This window comes from Macrosteles quadrilineatus, unplaced genomic scaffold (genome assembly GCF_028750875.1).
Source record: "Macrosteles quadrilineatus isolate MER2022 unplaced genomic scaffold, UCM_ALF_1.0 Scaffold_3__2_contigs__length_128488019, whole genome shotgun sequence".
NCBI lineage: Eukaryota > Metazoa > Arthropoda > Insecta > Hemiptera > Cicadellidae > Macrosteles > Macrosteles quadrilineatus.
Genome location: NW_026542596.1, coordinates 16,129,167 through 16,143,649, shown reverse-complemented (window position 1 = coordinate 16,143,649; position 14,483 = coordinate 16,129,167). Strand labels below are relative to the sequence as shown.

At 36.2% G+C, this 14,483-nt stretch overlaps 1 protein-coding gene across 1 annotated transcript in view; it reads left to right on the top strand.

Annotated features, from left to right (window-relative positions):
* Positions 1-14,483, top strand: part of LOC128988854 (fizzy-related protein homolog) — a 40,737-nt gene extending 26,254 nt beyond the window's left edge. The window contains exons 7-12 of the mRNA XM_054410568.1: positions 1,740-1,928; positions 2,840-3,067; positions 5,295-5,427; positions 5,794-5,957; positions 9,538-9,735; positions 12,850-14,483. Of these exons, the coding sequence (XP_054266543.1) occupies positions 1,740-1,928; positions 2,840-3,067; positions 5,295-5,427; positions 5,794-5,957; positions 9,538-9,735; positions 12,850-12,891 (954 nt within the window). The 3' untranslated portion in view covers positions 12,892-14,483. The remainder of the gene's footprint in view (positions 1-1,739; positions 1,929-2,839; positions 3,068-5,294; positions 5,428-5,793; positions 5,958-9,537; positions 9,736-12,849) is intronic.

Genomic DNA, 14,483 nt, shown 5'->3' with positions numbered 1-14,483 from the left:
GATGACTTCTACCTGAACCTGGTAGACTGGTCATCACAGAACGTGTTGAGTGTAGGGCTGGGCAGTTGTGTATATCTGTGGTAATACTAATGTGTGTTACAGGTTCTAGACGCACCGGAGCTACAAGATGACTTCTACCTGAACCTGGTAGACTGGTCATCACAGAACGTGTTGAGTGTAGGGCTGGGCAGTTGTGTATATCTGTGGTAATACTAATGTGTGTTACAGGTTCTAGACGCACCGGAGCTACAAGATGACTTCTACCTGAATCTGGTAGACTGGTCATCACAGAACGTGTTGAGTGTAGGGCTGGGCAGCTGTGTATATCTGTGGTAATACTAATGTGTGTTACAGGTTCTAGACGCACCGGAGCTACAAGATGACTTCTACCTGAACCTGGTAGACTGGTCATCACAGAACGTGTTGAGTGTAGGGCTGGGCAGTTGTGTATATCTGTGGTAATACTAATGTGTGTTACAGGTTCTAGACGCACTGGAGCTATAGATGACTTCTACCTGAACCTGGTAGACTGGTCATCACAGAACGTGTTGAGTGTAGGGCTGGGCAGTTGTGTATATCTGTGGTAATACTAATGTGTGTTACAGGTTCTAGACGCACCGGAGCTACAAGATGACTTCTACCTGAACCTGGTAGACTGGTCATCACAGAACGTGTTGAGTGTAGGGCTGGGCAGTTGTGTATATCTGTGGTAATACTAATGTGTGTTACAGGTTCTAGACGCACCGGAGCTACAAGATGACTTCTACCTGAACCTGGTAGACTGGTCATCACAGAACGTGTTGAGTGTAGGGCTGGGCAGTTGTGTATATCTGTGGTAATACTAATGTGTGTTACAGGTTCTAGACGCACCGGAGCTACAAGATGACTTCTACCTGAACCTGGTAGACTGGTCATCACAGAACGTGTTGAGTGTAGGGCTGGGCAGTTGTGTATATCTGTGGTAATACTAATGTGTGTTACAGGTTCTAGACGCACCGGAGCTACAAGATGACTTCTACCTGAACCTGGTAGACTGGTCATCACAGAACGTGTTGAGTGTAGGGCTGGGCAGTTGTGTATATCTGTGGTAATACTAATGTGTGTTACAGGTTCTAGACGCACCGGAGCTACAAGATGACTTCTACCTGAACCTGGTAGACTGGTCATCACAGAACGTGTTGAGTGTAGGGCTGGGCAGTTGTGTATATCTGTGGTAATACTAATGTGTGTTACAGGTTCTAGACGCACCGGAGCTACAAGATGACTTCTACCTGAACCTGGTAGACTGGTCATCACAGAACGTGTTGAGTGTAGGGCTGGGCAGTTGTGTATATCTGTGGTAATACTAATGTGTGTTACAGGTTCTAGATGCACCGGAGCTACAAGATGACTTCTACCTGAACCTGGTAGACTGGTCATCACAGAACGTGTTGAGTGTAGGGCTGGGCAGTTGTGTATATCTGTGGTAATACTAATGTGTGTTACAGGTTCTAGATGCACCGGAGCTACAAGATGACTTCTACCTGAACCTGGTAGACTGGTCATCACAGAACGTGTTGAGTGTAGGGCTGGGCAGTTGTGTATATCTGTGGTAATACTAATGTGTGTTACAGGTTCTAGATGCACCGGAGCTACAAGATGACTTCTACCTGAACCTGGTAGACTGGTCATCACAGAACGTGTTGAGTGTAGGGCTGGGCAGTTGTGTATATCTGTGGTAATACTAATGTGTGCTACAGGTTCTAGACGCACCGGAGCTACAAGATGACTTCTACCTGAACCTGGTAGACTGGTCATCACAGAACGTGTTGAGTGTAGGGCTGGGCAGTTGTGTATATCTGTGGTCTGCTTGTACCAGCCAAGTCACTAGACTGTGTGACCTGTCCAGTGACAACAACAGCGTCACCTCAGTTGCCTGGAGTGAAAGGGTAAGATTTGATAATCATTCAGATTGTGTGCAGCTTCAACTTTCTAATTGTACTTTTTCCAAACACAAATAACTGTTGTTTGTACTTTTGTGTTTTTTTGGGGCCTACAGTTAGATCACACTCTTAATTGGACAAAACATGTTGAAAAAGTATGTTTTAAAATTAGTTCAGGTAATTTTGCATTGAGAAGACTGGCACCTTTTTGTATTAATTTGGACTCATTAATTATAAATCTACAAAGTATCCTACATTTTCAAAAAGTTGCAATTAGGATTATGCTTAAGCTTCCTGATGATGCTCATTGTAGAGATCATTTTTGTAATCTGAAAATTATGACTGTCTTTAGTCTTTATATTTATAGAGCAGTATTAAATGTAAAAAATAATGAAGATACTTTGCCAAGACAACACAATATTCACACATATAATGCAAGAAATCAGAAAAATATTCAAATTAATAATTCTAAAAAATGAGGCCTAATTTCAAACAAAAATCCTACTGTTTCTGGGATAAACTATTATAGGCTAACCACCTTCCCAAAATAATAAAATCTGAAAAGAGTTTAAAATGCTTTGAAAGGAAATTAAAAAGATTTCTTGTGAACAAGGCGCTATACAGTTACCTACCTAGTTATTTCATAATTTATAATGTATAGTTATGAACGCCACTCATGTATACTTTTGTATATTTGTGATTAAAGTATCTTTGAATTAAATTGTTCCAGGTAACTAGCTTAAATGTCTCGTAAACAATCTCATTTTATTACTTGCTACTTAAAAACTGTTGATACGTTTTTTCGTTCATGATACTTAATATTTATTCGGCTAGAGGTTAACTTTTAGCGAGGAATATGAGATAGTAAGTTTGTGTCAACATGAAGCATTTAATTTCAAATGTGATGTTTGTTCCAGGGTAACTACCTAGCCGTGGGGACACACAATGGGTATGTACAGGTGTGGGATGTGTCTGTCTCTAAGCAGATGAACGTGTTGAACGGCCACAGTGCCCGTGTTGGAGCTCTGGCTTGGAATGGAGACATGTTGAGCAGTGGCAGCCGTGACCGTATGATACTGCAGAGGGACGTGCGTGTGCCTGCACAAACTAGCGGTGATCGAAGACTTGTTGGACATCGTCAAGAGGTACTGTACTCCCCTTCATTATATCAGAAATAGAACCAAATTAGTTTTACAAAACCCGTAGATTCTAGGTTATCGGAAATTGGCAGAAAGGTCAAATGAAAAATAGTAAAAACAATTGAGGTTGAGCTGCTAAAGGGGCCTAAGTCGAGATGGGCCCTTATAGATCAGACTAGCTGTTGGCCCGTCCTACGTATGGGAGTCAAGTTGTAATTAAAACTGAGTATGATTATAATTCAGAACAGCTAGTTTACACGCATAAAGAAACATTCTGGCAGTTGAACAATGAATACAAACCCTTTAATAAGTTTTTTTATTCATTGGTCTTAATAGAGAAAATCATTTTGTAAACAAATATCTTGTGACCACCTATTTCTTTCATCCGATTATAGGCCTATACGATATGCATTTTAAATTCGATAATTTTACAATAAAACAGAAATTGTGTCAATTTGAAAAGCCTTGAAGTGAGATTGGCGGTCGATTCACACACACACTGTTTTAAAGAAAGTACATCAGCTACATACCACCTTTAATTGCATATTATCACTTACCGTACCTTATTTTACCTCCAGGGGCAACTGAGACCTTAAGAGGATTTTGGCCTCCCATTCTCTTCTATCCCATGCCAATGTTGATCCCAGTCTGGAGAAGTCTTTCATTTCTTGGTCCTCCAAATGGTTGTCTTATTTGTGGTACTCTACTGTAAGATAATGTATCTTCTCTCCTCCACGCATATCTGGGTGTTTAAAAATTCCTCTTAGCTCTCTGTTCTTTCGTATCTCAACCTCAGTTATCATAAATGGTCCGTATATTTTCTCTGCACCCTGTTTGTCAAACCCAGCAATAAGGTTTTTTGATCAGTGCCCAAGTGTCTTAACCAATTCTTAACCAATCTTAATCCAATTTGGTATCTACTGACACCCTGCAGCGTATTGGACAGTTTTCTAGAGACCTAGTACACCGCTTGACATTATTTGAATTACTAACCAAAAATTTGGTATGCCAACATAGTCCTGACATTATTAAATAAATCGACCATACCTATCCTTTGTATCAATTTCACTTCATTAACTGCTAAGTAATTAGTAATCAGAGAAAAGTAAAAACAATAACAGATAGTTTGTTTTGAAACAGATGTTTAGATAAAATAACATTCATTTGAAAAAATAACTTGTCATCTGTGGAAGGAATTTGAAAAAGTAAACACTTTAATAGAACAACTTAATAGAAAGCTAGTGACATGATTTGTCTATGTTTATTATCCATACCGTTATCCGTTCTAATATCTGTGACAATTACCCACTCTCATTGAATCTATGCACATCCTAATTTCACATATTCATTTATTCTTAAAACTATAAGATATTTAGTTAAAAAATAAAGGTGGTATTTTGCCTACATCAGCGCTCCCAAATGTAACCACACATGAACACACGCCAAACAACGTTTTAGATTTTGCAAAAGAATAGTAAGTCTACTTGCAGTATCATAGGTCAATGATACTGCTACTTTTGTGTAAAACTTTAGGATGGGTCCTTTGAGAGGAGAATTGCTATTTTGCTTCCTCTGTCTTCTAGCATAATCTTTGATAGTTTGGAATGGTGTATTTCAGTTTGTTTTGGTTCGTATGACTCTTAAAGTCAGCTGGTGTCACCAGGGCCTTTAAGCATAGACGACTGCCAACGCAGACAGCCAAACATAACCTCTAAACTTTAACAGCGATTATCTCAAAACGTCAGTTTTCAGGATAGGCCTGTTTAGCAGCTACAACCTCAATTGTTGTTTTTGTTGTCATGGCCTACCTTTAGACCCCAGGGCAAGGCTCTAGCTTAGAACCATTTGACACATTACTTCAGGATACATTTAGACGGGCGTGGCATTAACACATAGAAGCCATTGGTGATTGGGTTTGAACCTAAGACCCACGCTCTACCAACATCCCAGCTCGGTCCCTTATAAAAGTTAAAAATTATTTTTAATAACGTAGAATACTTGAAATATAGGTTTGTCATTCAATATGACATTATAAGTACATTAAACTTTTTAAAAAATATTTAAATTTGAGCAAAACATTAGTAATTTGTCTTTTGTTTTCCGGCTGTTTGACATTTTCTTGCTCGACAATCCTGCAATATCTTAAGAAGTAAAATATAGGTTTGCCATGTTTTCTCCATCTGCTCTGCTTATTTGAAAGCAATTTCCAAGTGAGACATTTGTTTTTTCCCAGATCTGTGGATTAAAGTGGTCCCCTGACAACCAATACCTAGCTTCGGGTGGTAACGACAACCGCTTGTATGTGTGGAACATGCATTCTCTCACTCCCATGCAGACGTATACAGAGCATCTAGCCGCTGTCAAAGGTATGTTACATATAAATGTTATCCGAAAAATTATTTCTCCATCCGAAAAAACCGGATATTTAACAGATTGTGTCAGGTATCTAATTGGGCTTGGGTCGGATACAGATATCCAAACCGAACCGAATCCGACCCGATTTTTCGGTTATCCCCACATCCCTAGTCATTATTGCCATTGGCAGGAATTTTTACTCAGATTTTACTAGATTTTTAAACAACTTAAGTTTCTTTTTTTGGCTGTTGCACAGGAAGAAACATCCCATCCCGTTCTAAACCAGAAAATCAGAAATCCTAATCCATTTGCTCTAAAAATTACAATCCCATCCCTAATCACTATTTATTATCAGCTAAATTGTTTGGTTGTTGTAGCCATTGCCTGGTCGCCACATCATCACGGACTGCTGGCCAGTGGAGGAGGTACAGCTGACAGATGTATCAGGTTCTGGAACACCCTGACAGGCCAGCCCATGCAGTGTATAGACACAGGCTCCCAAGTGTGCAACCTGGCCTGGTCGAAGCACTCTTCTGAACTGGTCAGTACAGATCATAATCTATTATATATAATCCACTGGTGGGTCACGGGAAGATACCCAACATTAAAATTTTTTTTATCAGGACTATTAGGATTTTTTAATACCGGAATGGTTAACTTAGCACCAGAATAGTACCGAGTGGTTAAGAAGGGACAGGGACAGGGCTGTGCATTAAAATATTTTTATAATATTCACTGTTTAACAAGATTTACTTGTTTTAGCTTTAAGTTCAAATAAGGATTTGAAAACACTAATTGTTTGTAAAATTTGTATTCCCTATTTGTATGTGTGGATTTGAATAGATTTGGACTCTTTGGCGTGAATTACGTACTAATCGTATTGCGTTCAAGGAACATGTATTCAAAGTTTTTGTGACCGAAAATTTACTATATTGCCACTATACACAAAGAACCAACCTAGCCCATTTGTTTTTGGGACGAATCTTGACGATGTGTAGATTATCATTATGTTAACACAAACGTGCAAGATGATTACCCCCACCACAATCTCAAACCCCACCAGGGGGAAACTTTTTGTAAAGAAAAATAAAAATAAATTAAAAATTCTTTTCTGACTGAAATTCTCATCAAATAAAAACTTATTCACACCTCTATGTAATATAATTTGATATTCCATAAAGGTGTGAATATAACAAAAAGTTGCCCCCTGGTGGGGTTTGTGATGAATTTAATTTACTTGAATTGAACTAATGAGGACATGTAACTACAGAGCAGTGCACAGTGGAATAAAAAATGTTAAGTGTGGGCCCTGTAATTAAATACCCCAGAAGTCCATTAAGGGGGGATTGGAGAGATCTGATTAGCTGTCCTCCTTCACACCTTCCTCAGCTTAAATCTAACACTTCTTAATAACTAATAGATGTGTTTATTTGAACACTCTATGAATGGAATGTTTGCTTTGGTGAAAGATTTATGATAATGAATCGAGTACTCTGTAAAACTGTAATATTGCAAATAATAAAAAATATTGAAATGTTGAATGCAAATGTATTTAGGATATCAATTCATTAATAAAATATTTATCAAAAGTATGAACTCCAAGATGTTAATATACACTGGATTCGGTTAAGCCGATTACTCACAAATTCACCAACTTGATATTAATACAATGAGCTGAGCTTGTAAAACTTGCGCTGTTAAAAAAATATTCATAAAATGTGATCATCAATATTCTTTGTGTACACTTTGTATACTTTGTTCGGTTAAGCCGATTACCTTTGAAATATACCAGTTTGATATTAATAATACTATCTGAAACACAGGCGAATGAAAAGATGAAGATTTGTAAAAATACTGTATAATGAATTGAAAATATGAGCTGTGATACAATAATAAATATAAAAAAACACAATAGCCTTTTATGCACTATAAATAATATTTTGAAAGAGAGAGTGAGAGAGTTGATTGTTCTGATTGAACTTGGCAGTTATTTCACCTAACAATGCAAAGTCTCGGGAAACCTAGGTTTACTTTATTTAATGTATTTTTAGGCTACCAGGCTTTCCAAATAATATTTTATTAACAACTGGATAGCTGATTGAACGATACAGAAGGGATTTTTTGTGGATCTGTGAATGACTCACACCTTTTTGCTCAATGGCAAACTGGGCCAAATCGACTACTGAGTCGATTATTTGATTTGTGTTATTAAAAATGAATGTTTATGGTGTTAATGGAAGCCTATCCTCATAGCCTTTATTGCAACCCTATCCTTCTACCGAGACCATGCTCTGATTCGATGATTGAATTTATTCTACACAATCAAATACTCTCAGATTTAAAAAATGTGATATTCTGTTCAAAATTGTTACAATACAGGAAATACAAAATTTTAAGTAATAATAATTTTAATAGTAATACTGACGATGATAGAATTTGACCTTTACATAGAACACAAAAATAATAATATATCACAGATAATCGTTGCTCTTAAAATTGGTAGGCTATTTCAATTCAATTTAATAAGTAATTTTCAATTGACTAGAATTACTATTGCAACTTAAATTCTTTGTATAACATGACAAAATTTAATGAAACATTTTATCCTGAATTTGTGACTATGTGCTTCGACATGCCAAATGAAACATGAAATATACGGACCAAATGAGACATGATTTCTAATTGGTAAAAATTGAATGCACATGTGAAAAAATGGCAGATTGGCAGAACTAGGTTAATTCTAAATCACAAATAACACAAAACATTTACTTACGTACACATGTCGACACATTTACATTCACACTGACGAAAGATTCACACGGACGGAACATTTAAAAACTGACTCGTAGTGATTTTGTCTGACCGAGCGAAATTTCACGACACGGTTTTTTCCGGTGTAGGACTTATTAATTCTTTTTTTCGAGCTGGTGTTTATTGATTCAATTGAAAATACCGTCACGACGATCTACGATTCGCTAGAAACTGACATTTGCTATCGATATGATGCATGTACGAATTTTCATCACGAACGCAAACAATCAATCCGGCATCTCAACTGTCTCGACTTAATACTAATAAAATCACACCCCCAAATGCAGTTCGGCGAAATTTTGACAATTGCGATCATTTGATGCACGTACAATTTTCGCCCGAACGCGAATTTCCGAGCTACGATTTCCGCACACCGGTGACAACACAACCTTGGATCTTGACGGTACGGCTACGAGACTACGAGTGGCGGCGAGACGATTGCACACGGCACGGTTCGAGTGCTTTTTCCAGTTCGTATTCATCCACGTTACGTCATGTTGGACTGACTTGTACATTGCCTGGCGCGGATTTTAAATCTTTGCATTTAAAATCGGCACACTAGCTTCATACCCACTAGTTCCTGCCTGCCAGTGACTAGCGGTGGCCGTAAGTTGGCTTGGTTTAATTTAATTGGTTTGAAATTATAACAGTCACGTTTGTTTATTAAATTTACTGTATAATTTTAACGTCTTAATTATTTCTTGTTTTTCGTCGTTTTGATACCCCGAGACTTGTTGTCTGAGTTCTAAACCCCGTCTTTGGCGGGTGAGAGAATCAAGTCTTGGGTGTGTTCAGATTTGAACAGTTAATTGCAAAGGATATTAGTTTATATTATAATATAATTACCTCGTCACAGCTCTGAAGATCCCGTGTATTACGGCTGTTTCGGTGATAAGAAAGTTATATATTGGCAAGACTAATTTAATTAGTTCAAACTGTACCAGTTTTGCCAGTCTCTTCCTTCTGAAGAAGCTCCTTGAATATCGAGGTATATCAGCAAAATATCAAGTTTATCGTATTGTGAACTTTTTGTCTGCTTTCAACTACATGGAACCTGAAAGTAAAAAAAAGTCAAATAACACTTACAGTTATTTACTGTATTTACAATAATATTTAATATTATAATATATTATACACTTAAACTGTTTACTCACAAGATGGTAAATACATATAAAAGATGGTAAGTTGTGATTAATTTTCGGACACTCCAATCATCATCAGACCCAATAGGCGAATCCTGTGTATATTACTAAGCCAAGTGCTTTTTCCTCAAAAATATCAAAAATAAGAGAGATTTCTACCTTGTGCAGGTGAGCACTCACGGCTATTCACAGAACCAGATCCTGGTGTGGAAGTATCCTGCATTGACTCAAGTAGCCAAGCTGACTGGACACTCGTACCGTGTGCTCTACCTGGCTGTCAGTCCTGATGGAGAGGCCATCGTAACAGGTGCAGGCGACGAGACTCTACGCTTCTGGAACGTATTCTCCAAAGTCAGATCTCAGAAGGTAGGCTAAATGCACATTTCATATCTTATTGAATAATTATGTTTGTTGCGATTTTGTCGAAGCAGTCTCGAGACCTAGCATCAGTCCACCCAACGTACTATCCTAAACTATTACAACTACCTATGCACCCTATTATCAGTTAGTTTTGATTTAAATATTTATACAAGTCAACAAACTGGATTGAGATTTGCTCAGGAAGAAATAATTTTTAAGGAAAGCCAATTTGCTTCTTTTTTTATGTAGAGTTGAGCTAGCTTACCTGAAAAAGTTGTCCAGGAGCTCTATTAGATACACAACATTCTCAAACGTCCAAACCATCTATTTCTTGTTTTTTGTACTCTTTCTCTTATGGTGCTTATGGTGTCTTCAACTACTATTTTCTGATTTCTTCATCCCTGACTCTATTCCACCATGTTTTACGCCTAATATCCCTTTCAAAACACTCTTTTTATTCTGCTGCATACTTTTCCCTGTGTATTCTATACTTTTGCTTTATAAGTAGAGAATCTCAATTACATTGACACCTACATACATCATTGGGCATGGATGGAGATCATGAATTTTCCCTTTGTACTGTAGTGTTATCGTAAGTTAAATTAAAATATAGTTTTAATAAGACAAATACTTTATTAGGTAGCTTTTACAATAAATCAAGATTCCGAACGTTTACCAACAAAAAACTAAACAAATAATATTCTAATACCATATGTTCTCAAACACATATGAATAACAACACATGTACATTCGAGTAAAAATCATTTTTATAAACGTCTAATAACAACCAAGGCATAGGAAGGGTAGGTGTGTAAGAAAGGAAGGGAGCAAGGAATACTCATTGGGATATAAAATAAAATGGATTGACAGTGATATTAGTTTGCAAATTATGTCTCTGATTGGTCAGATAAAAGTAGTAAAATTACTTGGGTGGATCAGATCTTTCTGCTCTTCCTGACCTGCCAACTAAGAAGAATTTCATACCATTTAATAACTTAAACAATGCTAAGAATTTCATACCATTTACTACCTTAAACAATGCTAGTACTAATGAAACCACTGCTAAATTAGTTTTAAGCTGTCAACAAGAAGAATTTCATACAATTTACTAAATTTAACAATGCTAGTAAAACCACTGCTTAAATTAGTTTTAAGCTTTTCAACGTGTTCCAAGCTTTACATCAAGATTACGTGTTTCAGTTTTTGGATGTTTCCATTAACTTATACCTCCATTTATACTTTATGATAGAACACAAGGACCTAGGTTCCCAGGAATTTTGTTGGTATAGCAACTTACCTGCTATTATAGTGTCCATCCTGGTAAATAAAAGAAAACATTTACAATATTTAAAAAAATATAATATTTCACTGTCATTGACAGCTTTTTTAACCTAAGGAGGTTTGAGTAAAAAAAAAAAGATAAAAATGTGTCGGTTTTCAAAGTTGATTGAAAAAAACTGCCAAATTATTGAAACCGTGTCGCAGTATAAATACCTGGGCATTATAATGGATTCTAAATTGAAATGGGAAAGTCATATACATTTTTTAAAAACAAAACTTAGAAAAATGATTTATGTTTTTTACCAATTAGGTCAAATTTTACGACATGAAGAAATTAAAAGAATTTATTACGCCTACGTTCAATCTCATCTGCAGTATGGTTTAATAGCTTGGGGAGGGGCTTATTCATCAGTAGTTGAACCTTTGTTCGTAATTCAAAAATCAATAATTAGAGCTGCGTTAAACAAACCGAGACGTTATTCTACTGTTCATCTGTTCAAAGAATCCCAGTTTTTATCAATAAGGCAGCTATATGTTAAAGATTTATTAGCTTATTCATACATTCATTTGGACCTTATCGCCTCGCCAGTAGTTCATAACTATCATACCAGAAACTCAGTGATGATAGGATTACGGGTCCCAAGAGTTCTCAAATCAATCAATTTAACAAATTCCTTTTACATTGCTAATTGCTTGTTGCGTAATATTCCTCCAGAAATTAGGGACCTGCGAGTGTCACTGAGTGTATATAAGAGGGTTATCGCTAATTGGCTGATGGAGATAGGCCTTGACAATACAGAGTCGCTTATCAGCCCAGAATATCTCGTTTAGACCTAACCAACTGATAACTGGACTATCTATTGTACCTTCCACAGCACTCTTACTTGACGGAATCCACGCCTCAGTAAAAAAATTTGGTTTGAAAGAAAAAATTTATGCTTTAAGCGGATGTATTGCAAACAATGTGCACCCCTTGTTATTGATTGCACGTTGCATATGGTTTTTTAGGTTATTTTATAACTGTTATAGTATTAATTGTATAGTGTTATTTTACCAGGTTATTGTTAGTTCTTTTTTTTTATGTGTATTGTGAAGTGTGAAGAACTTTTATTTTGACAGCAGACAGCTAAGGACTCTATCACGCACAGGTCATTGTGACCCATGTGATATTTTTATTTTTTGTATTTATTGCTGCAACAGTGTGTAATAAATAAAGAATTTTCTCTCTTTTTTTCTCTCTGATTGTCAGTTTTTATTGGTTTTTCGAAGAAGAAAAAACACAAACCAAAGCGATAATTTAGGATAAATGTCTGTTTTGGTTTATTGTTTGTTATGCAATAATTTTGCAGTGATCATGGGGGACATTGTGCGTGATGAATCATAGGTGACTTATGTCCTCACGGTTGCAGAGATGATTAAAACTCCGTCTGCAATAATCCCTGTAATGAGATAAACATACCATTCATTACCAACAATAAACCATACATAGAGAAAAATAAATATCTTTTGTGTGGCTTAGACTAACAAAACGTGTAAGTGGGTGGTAATTTTATTTATATAAACCCAAAAAAAATTGAAACCCGATTATACCAAAATAAAACCAATCCTAAACAAAACAAAAATTAAAACCACATCATAAAAACAAATTCTTATTCCCTTGTGTAGTGTTAAGTTTTTGTGTCTCTTTTGCCAGGATGGCATATTTGCGTGTTAGTTGAAGTTTATTTTTGTTGAAATAAAGTACAATAAATTGTACCTTGGATCTATATTTTTAATTTGATGTATCACTTTTTTCTGTACATTCCAAAAAGACTTAACATAAATGTGATTTGTTCCCAGGAAAGCAAATCAATGCTTAACCTCTTCACAAATATCCGATAAATCACCTAGTGAGAAACCAAATATTACTCTATGCAGCCTAGCTGTTTACGGATCAATGGACCAGCGACTGAATCACCTAGGGATCTTTGACTTCTCTAAGAATGTGATAAGAACTCACCATTAATCATTATGTGATTGGTACTAATTCAAAATTATGTGTCAGATAACTATAATCAATTGGACAAGGTTGATTAATCAATAACTTTAATGTTATGTGTACATAGTTGTATGTAGAACTTTATATCAATACAAGACTTTAAAGCTTTGGTTTATGTATCTAGTATTTAAAGGGATGGACGGGCACTGAAATTTTGGACAAAATATATCTAAATCTTCGCGCAGGCTTTCTTTTAATTAGAGATTTTCTCGGGACGGGATTTGTTCCAACTGTTAGTGATTTTGCTGTAATGGCAGGAAATGATCTGTCATAGCTGCTATGGCGGGTGACAACTGACAATGATGATGTCTCCGCAATTGCGGGGGATGGATCTTGACTTTGACACTATGCTGGGTGACCATGATAATGTACCTGTGGTTGCGGAAGATAATAATGATAGCGCCGTGATCATAAAACAGTGTAAATTAAAATAAAAATTGATTTAGTTTGCCAGTACTGTAATTTGCCAGAACTTTTATTCTAGATAATCCAACTTAAGTTTCCATAGCCGCACAGTAAGAAAAATCCCGTCCCTAGATTAGAAAGGGAATCAAAATTCCCGCACTGAACTAAAATTACGACCCCCGTCCATCCCTATTAATGAGGTAGGTAATTTTCTTTTTCTTCACTGGCATGAATTAATGATGAAAAACAAGGTTGGTAGGTTTATTCCTATATGACAAAACTAGGAATAAGTTGTTGAAATGAAAAAATTTCCTACAGACATGAATAATAAGTTGGTACGTGTAAGGTTTGGTTTGAATATAGTTAAAACTTAGCCTTTGATACTAGTTTTTACCACATCATCCTCTTTCAGTAGCCTCCCTCATATCTGACACCTTACATTACCGGACATCGCATTAACAGTCTATGGTAGTCTATGTCAAAACTTTGACATCCTTTTATCTGGCCACTTCAAATAACTCATTGCTTTTAACCTTTTGTAATTGAACCGGAAACCTTTGTGACAGTTGAAAATATTTTTGTGTGATAGTGGTATAACATCACATTTTTATACATAAACTAAACTGTGCAACTCCCTCACACCAGTTCCCATGGATATGCTTTTGGTTATTTGAAAACTATTTAATTGATGAACGAGTTTTAAAGCACATTGATTCATCTGGCCAATTAGTTATTTGTTCAAGTCCCCAATAAGATGTAGGCTACTGTATGATACTCTCTCAGTGTGAAACCTAATTTATTCGTAGAAGATAATGAGGCGATATGAATATAAAAGTAATGTTTGAGAAAAGGTTATAACAACCTTAATTTTAGTTTTGTCACCATGGAATTACAGTACTTTATTTGTGTAAATATAATGTAGTTTTGGTTACATCGGGCAAGGACTTTCTAGATAATAGACTTGTGATTTGTCTTTATGGCTGTCTTCTATTGTACAAAGTGTAAACTAGATAAAGATAATTGAGCAACA